We start from the raw sequence: 6,557 nt of genomic DNA on the forward strand, positions 1-6,557 counted from the left end.
TAATACTTCTGGTGCGTTTTGACTGTAGCGGCATACAAAAGAACATTGAATAAAACGTTCATGATTCATGGTCTACATGAGCTACCTGAGCTGCTATTTACTGGCTTACTTCACATTTTAAAAAAAAAAAAAAAAAGAGGAAGAAAAGTATGTCCATTAAACACTGAAATGAAATTTCAATATGTACAATTTACATTACACATTAAAATATGCTCGAGATTTAGTGCATGATTACCACTATCTGAATTGTTGAAATAGCAAAATATTCTCTCCTCCAAATACAAATCTGATCTAAATTAATTGTTACACGATTCTATCGTTAGTTTCTACTGCTGCATCTCTTCAAACTACATCGGTCACAATTAATCGGCAACAAATATACATTGATAGTCAATAGTTAAATAGACATTAGAAGCATGCAATTCTGTTTAACAGGCAAATTTACTATCTTACATCATTAGGTATTCACAGTCATCAAAATTCTCAAAATATATATGTATCAAAATGTCACAACATAAAAAATACAAACGTCTTGACGGTGAGATGCACGGCGACAGCGCACCCTCTCGCGATGAGTTGTCGTTTTCCAAAACAGGCAATGAAATAATCCTTGGTGTGGTAATTCAAAAGGCAATGTTGAGCTTCATTCAACTGCAGAGGAACATCATTTTCATCGTCCCCGGAGATTATATGCACGACAATTGACCACGGGTGTGTGGAGTGTTTAACAATATAAAGTGCATAACGTATATAAAGTGAGGGGCAAAAAAATATATTGATATCTCAATTCAAACTCCCTCCCTTTCCATTCCACTCCCTTCCCTCTTTGGAGAAGCACAAAATCATGGAGGAAACACAAGAGTAAAAAAAAAAAATCCTTTGAATTTACAAATATCTATCTACCTGATAGGAATGATATGTGCTTCCAAAAGCTTGACACAAATGGAGAAAAAAATTATAAAAATTGATGATATTGCTAAGGAGTGGTTAGCATATCATCCTGTGCCATACTTTTTCTTCCTGGAAGAATTATCAAATACCTTTATTGATACTTAAAACATTCGAAAAATCTATTTTGGTTATGGGCCAATGTCAAGTCTACAGGAGGAAGCTCGGGAATAAATACATCTCACAACGTGGACATCTGTGTGAGCATGGCTGCTATTGCCTGGTTGCCAGAGTCCTGGACCGAGTATTGTGGGTTTCCGTACATACCCCTATCGTGGACCATTGGATCAGGAAGGAATGGGGGAAGCGGTGGACCTGAAATCGGTCCTTGAAGTGGGACGTGCACTTGGCTGTGGGGTGGGCCATGAGGGGGGCCATGAGGGGGGCCATGAGTCTGGACCTGGACTTGCCCATGAGGCTGGGCTTGCATTGGTCCATGCGGTGGCCCGTGAGGTGGTCCGTGCAGTGGTCCATGCGGTGGCCCGTGCGATGGGCCATGAGTTGGGACTTGGATTTGGTTCTGCTGCGGACCAGAGAGCTGGGCGGACAAGGGAACGTTAGGATCGAGCCCCATGTCCATCATCACTTTGTTAGGCTTCCAGTCCTGCTCAGACATCGGGTCCTGGGCTTGGTCCATGCCTAGATGGGCCAGTTGTTCTGGGATGGCCCCATGGACTTGGGACAGGTGGCTTCTCAGTTCCATCTTGGTCTTGAAGCCCTCGTAGCACTGGTCGCACTTGAAAGGCTTGGTGTGGACATGCATGTGGCGCTTGAGGAAGATCTGCTGTGAGAACGACTTGTTGCATTCCTGGCACTTGTACGGGGCATCCCCCACGTGGCTGCAGACATGAGCCTTGAGTCCTGAAGCCCATGTGAATGACTTCCCACACTTGTCACACATGTAGGACTGCGCATTCGCCGAGTGGAGTTGTGTCTCGTGGACCTTGCGGTGTTTCTCAGTCTTGAAGGTCTTGTTGCAGAAGTTGCAGGAGAAAAGTCGCATGCAGCTGTGCTTGGCCTGGTGCAGTCGCAGCTCGGGCTTCCGCATGAATTTCTTGTCACAAACGTCACATTGGTGCACCCTCTCCCCGGTGTGGATGCACATGTGCTGAATGTAGGTGGACCTCTGAGCAAACGACTGGTGGCACACGTCACAGGAAAACGGCTTCTCTCCTGTGTGAGTCCTCATGTGTGTCTTGAGCGTTTCCTGGTGCTTCAGCTTCTTATCGCAGATAGGGCACGAGTACTTGGGCTCCTGGTGGACTATAATGTGCCGGTCCAGAGACTTCTGGCTCATGAGGAGCTTCCCGCAGATGTCGCAGCAGAACTTCTTCCTCGCCTTCGTGGCTTCATCGCATTCTCCAGGGTGTGCCTGCTCCATGTGGGCCTCAAGGTTGGACAGGCGCAGGAAGGCTCTACCACAGATCTTGCAGAGGATGTCCCCTTGGCGAGGCATCATCATGGGCCTTGGTGGGGCGGATTTCCTGCGGGAGTACTCCCCTCTCTTGTGCACCTGCTCGTGCCTCTCCAGGGTGTCCTTCCGCCGGAAGCGGAAGCCGCAGATTTTACAGAGGAAGCGGCGCCTGATGAGGTCCTCATTGTATGCTGGTAGGGAATCCATGGGGTGCTCCTTCCGCATGTGGTGGAAGAGTGAGTAGAAGGAATTCAAGGGTTTTCCGCATACATGGCAGACTTGCTTATCTTTCTCTTTGCGTGGAACTTCCTCTTCAAAATCCTGCATCTGGTCCGCCTGTCTCTCCGGATCTGCATCACTCAGGCTGTCTTCACCCTCCACCCTCATGTGGTACTCTGCATGAGCGGCAAAACTGGATTGGGAGAGGCACTGGGCCTTGCAGATTCTGCACACCATGTGGCCCTTGTGCTCCCGCATGTGGAAGGCGAGGTGGGAGTACTCCCGAAATCCCCTGGAACAGAACGGGCAGCGCACCAGCAGCAGGTCATGCTTCTGCTTGCAGTGCCACCCAAGCTCCCGCATGGTTGGGAACTCGCTGGTGCAGAAGGTGCAGGGGAATGAGGTGTAGGAGTGGATGTGGGTCAGCATGTGCTGCAGAACCCCAAAGGTCTCACCACACATGATGCAGTCAATTCCATGGCCATCTTCCAGCACGCAGGCTTCATCTACAGGTTGCTCCTCCCTGCTATCGTTGCTGGACGGCCCTTCCCCACTCTGTGCATTTCCCCCCAATGCCGTGGAGCTAGCTGTCGATACCACACGCTGCTGGTCGAGGTTCAGGTAACTGGGCGCTGGCTCTGTAGGCTTTGAACTTGGCGCGTATGCCACTCGGCAGGAGGAACACTTGTGGGTCTCTTTGCCACAGTGACGGACCTCGTGCAGGAGGAGTTTTTCTTGACTGACAAATCTCTTCCGACACCACTGGCAGACATGGCAATCGGCATCGCCGTTCTCGTCTTCAAGCTCCCCATCGCTTGGACAGTAGATAGATTCTAGAGGTTTGTCTGCATTGCCGTCGCAGGACGAATAGTCCAGGGATACTTCCTCCTTCACTTTAAATCCACTGCCTATACTGTTGCAGCCAATTTCTAGCAGTGAATGGCTGCCCCCTGCATCGCCGTTCAGGAACTTGTGCTCTGGGGTGTTTAGTGCGACTTGTGCGGCAAAGACATTGTGCTGGTCCAGGAGAGTTTCAACGCCGTGATTTCGTCCTGTTGGCAAACACCAAACAAGCAATGCAAAAATGCATTCATTATAGAGCTCCTTCACAGACTCTTTGAACTGTCCAGGAAATATATCATGGCATGTGTCATTTCCACATTTTTTGTGCATTGAAATTAGTGTTCATGCTGGCAGATATTAAAAGCAAGTGGATGCACAAATAACTGACTACAGGAACCGAATTTTGTGTACATCATTATATAAATTAACAAATCACTGAAGTTGATGGTAAGAAAAGTTCTTATCTGTTCTTTTCTCATTTCATTTTGTTTACTTCGGTGAAGTCCACATTTGCATCAATAGACAGATTTCTCTGGTCGCTTGCATACTAACATGAATGCATTTTACTGAAGAACTGAATTATTACCTCTCTTATTTGTTCAAATAAACAAAATTGAATCTATTCTAATCATGTGTGCAATGGATGCTGGAAATATCATCAATATTATTATCTATTCACATGGAATTTACATAATTATGTCATGTCAAAATACTCTAACACAACCCCAACATTTTTCCCTTCCAATCACTACTCCAGGAAAAAAGATTCTGACATACTGTAGAAATCCTGAGAGATCAGAAGTTAAATCGAACATGATAATCTCTACAGTGATTCCTTAAATGCTGAGAATGCTGAAGAGAAAAATGATATAGTCCGGACTACTGAGAAAGAGGGGAGAGGAAAAAAAGAATTGTGGTGTCAATCTACGGCTTTAAAGGATTAAAGTCGACCTTCATATACATAAGGATTGAGAAAATGCAGGAATATCAGCAGAACACATCTGTGAAAGTTCAAGAAAAATTAGACAATCCATTCAAAAGTTATGAATTTTTGAAGTTTCAGTGCCGCCATCACTGGATGAAACGACTACTACAGCTTCGTATGTCACCTGCGTAGAACGATATAAAGGCCCGGTCACACTGCCCAAAAGTCGCGTAAACGCATGAATCACGTAAGAAATTCGAGGCTTACGCGATACATGCGCGAATTGCGCATTTCATGAGTTTGTCTGACGTGGAACCTTCATAGTTGTCCGCCGATGTGCGGCGGATCGGCGCTTTGCGTGATTCCACGTTTTGAGCAGCTCAAAACTCGGCTCTGCGTAAAAGTTTATGCAGTATTGTGCTGTTTTACGTAATTTTTGCGTACCGGTAGTTTGCGTAGTTCTTAAGCAAACAATGCGCGAAATATGCATAGTATATCAGTGATCGTTCGCGAAAATGTTGTCACTATCGCATTCATGTGTGAATAATGTGCGATTCATACTCAGTTCATTAGTGATAATGCGCAGATTATGAGTGGTTTTCCGTGGACCTCAAGTCATCGCGCCCAACCACATACTTGTATTTGCCCTGTTTGGGGCCTTGGCGTGCCTATGCGCTGAAAATGCGTGGTTTGGAAGTGATTTTGCGTGATCTTTCTGTAGTTCTTGCGCAAATTCATCTGTGATTTTAATCGCGTAAATAAGCAAAAATTCTCAACGAACAAGCACGCACAATCAAATTTTTTTGCGTGATTCATGTGTTTAAGCAACTTTTGGGCAGTGTGACCGGCCCTTTAGGAAGGTATAAAGAAAATTCAACATATTTTCACCTTTCTCGCATAAGAATAGAGCGCTTGACTTGCCTCTTTCGGAAGGCAGGGGGAATAATATTGCCCTTAACATATGTCAGTAGCCAGTCAAGGGAATGTGTACTTTTTTTTTAAATGAACTTTTGTGGAATTCTCTTTATATTTTCCTTATGTCGTTCTATGCATATGACATCACACACTGTAGTAGTCTTTTCATCTAGCAATGACTGTGTAGAAACTATAACAATTCATAAATTTGGAATGGATTGTCTGATATTCCTCAAACTTTCCATGATGTGTTCTACTAAATACTGCTGCATTCACTGAATCTTTGTGTATATGAAGGTGGACTTGTCATTTAACACGTTGAGGATGGACTGATTTTGCTACAGCACGCATATCCCATAGGCACCTGCCCGAGTATACTAAGGACTCGTCCTCAATGGGTTAATAAGCAGACAAACACACAGCAATGCATAATTTGTCTGTCTGTTTGGATGTTTCTCTAGCCAAGAGTTTCCCCACAATGCTCACCAGCCAGGTGCTCCTGGTAGCCGTGCTCAGTCTGGGCGTGCTGCCGGAGTGGTTCCACCTGGGTAAAGCTCTCCCCGCAGAGTACGCAGAGAAACGGGCGTCCCTGGATGACCTTCAGCTTGTGCTGGCCGTCCTGGCTCCCGAGTACGGCCACCAGCCGGGCGTTGTGGTTGAGCTGAAGTTTCTTGGCGAGGGCAGCCAGGGAGAGCCCAGCATCGTCAGTCAGGACATTTGCCTACAGTAGACAATGAGCAATGATTGGGAATTGTGACCAATTTCAGATTCAAGATTTGGAGACAGCCAAAAACAAAGTAAACAAAGTTGTCCTGATAAAAGGTAGATCTATCCCACCTTTCTTAGGACCTCTTTGTTTTTGGATATCCAAGCCATTTCACAACTGATTTTCATCTTAATAAACTTTACATACTTCTTAGAATCATATGCCCTTTGATATTCCATATACATGGTTTCTAATTATCTCCCAAAAGGTTAAAACCTGAATCCCCCTATCTCAACCAAACTAGACCATCCCTTTAAAGTGGGTGCCCCACAAGAAAACTTGTCTCCCCGAAATTTTCAGAGAAATGGGGGTCACTATACTGTACTATTTCCTGACAAAGCTCTTTCCCTTTAATACTCACCAACAAACTGGATGATGCCTCTTGCTCCATTCTTGACTTGTCATCTGCTTCACTTCCTGTCCATTCGGGAATCCAGCCTCATCTCTGTTACCGACCGTTCCTCGCAAGTGATGATATCAGGATTCTGCCTCCAAGGAAATTTGATGACAAGCACAGGAATGCAGTT

At 45.6% G+C, this 6,557-nt stretch overlaps 1 protein-coding gene across 1 annotated transcript; it reads right to left on the reverse strand.

Annotated features, from left to right (window-relative positions):
- Positions 1 to 185: 185 nt before the first annotated feature.
- Positions 186 to 6,140, reverse strand: LOC139744739 (uncharacterized). The gene is made up of 3 exons (XM_071655162.1): positions 6,102 to 6,140; positions 5,751 to 5,985; positions 186 to 3,633 (listed from the first exon to the last, which is right to left on the reverse strand). The coding sequence occupies exons 1-3, from the start codon at positions 6,138 to 6,140 to the stop codon at positions 1,130 to 1,132; spliced, it is 2,778 nt and encodes a 925-aa protein (XP_071511263.1). The 3' UTR covers positions 186 to 1,129.
- Between the last annotated feature and the right edge of the window lie 417 nt (positions 6,141 to 6,557).

This window comes from Diadema antillarum, unplaced genomic scaffold (assembly GCF_040938485.1).
Source record: "Diadema antillarum isolate AM-2024a unplaced genomic scaffold, OU_Dant_1.0 seq00001207_RagTag, whole genome shotgun sequence".
Taxonomy (NCBI): domain Eukaryota; kingdom Metazoa; phylum Echinodermata; class Echinoidea; order Diadematoida; family Diadematidae; genus Diadema; species Diadema antillarum.

Excerpts from the sequence above, each read along its gene's own strand:
- LOC139744739 (XM_071655162.1), bottom strand. The coding sequence starts at position 6,140 with ATGGCTTGGATATCCAAAAACAAAGAGGTCCTAAGAAAG. Across the intron at positions 5,986-6,101 it reads ACAAAGAGGTCCTAAGAAAG|GCAAATGTCCTGACTGACGA; the intron begins GTGGGATAGATC and ends TGTCTACTGTAG. Across the intron at positions 3,634-5,750 it reads CTACCAGGAGCACCTGGCTG|GACGAAATCACGGCGTTGAA; the intron begins GTGAGCATTGTG and ends GTTTGCCAACAG.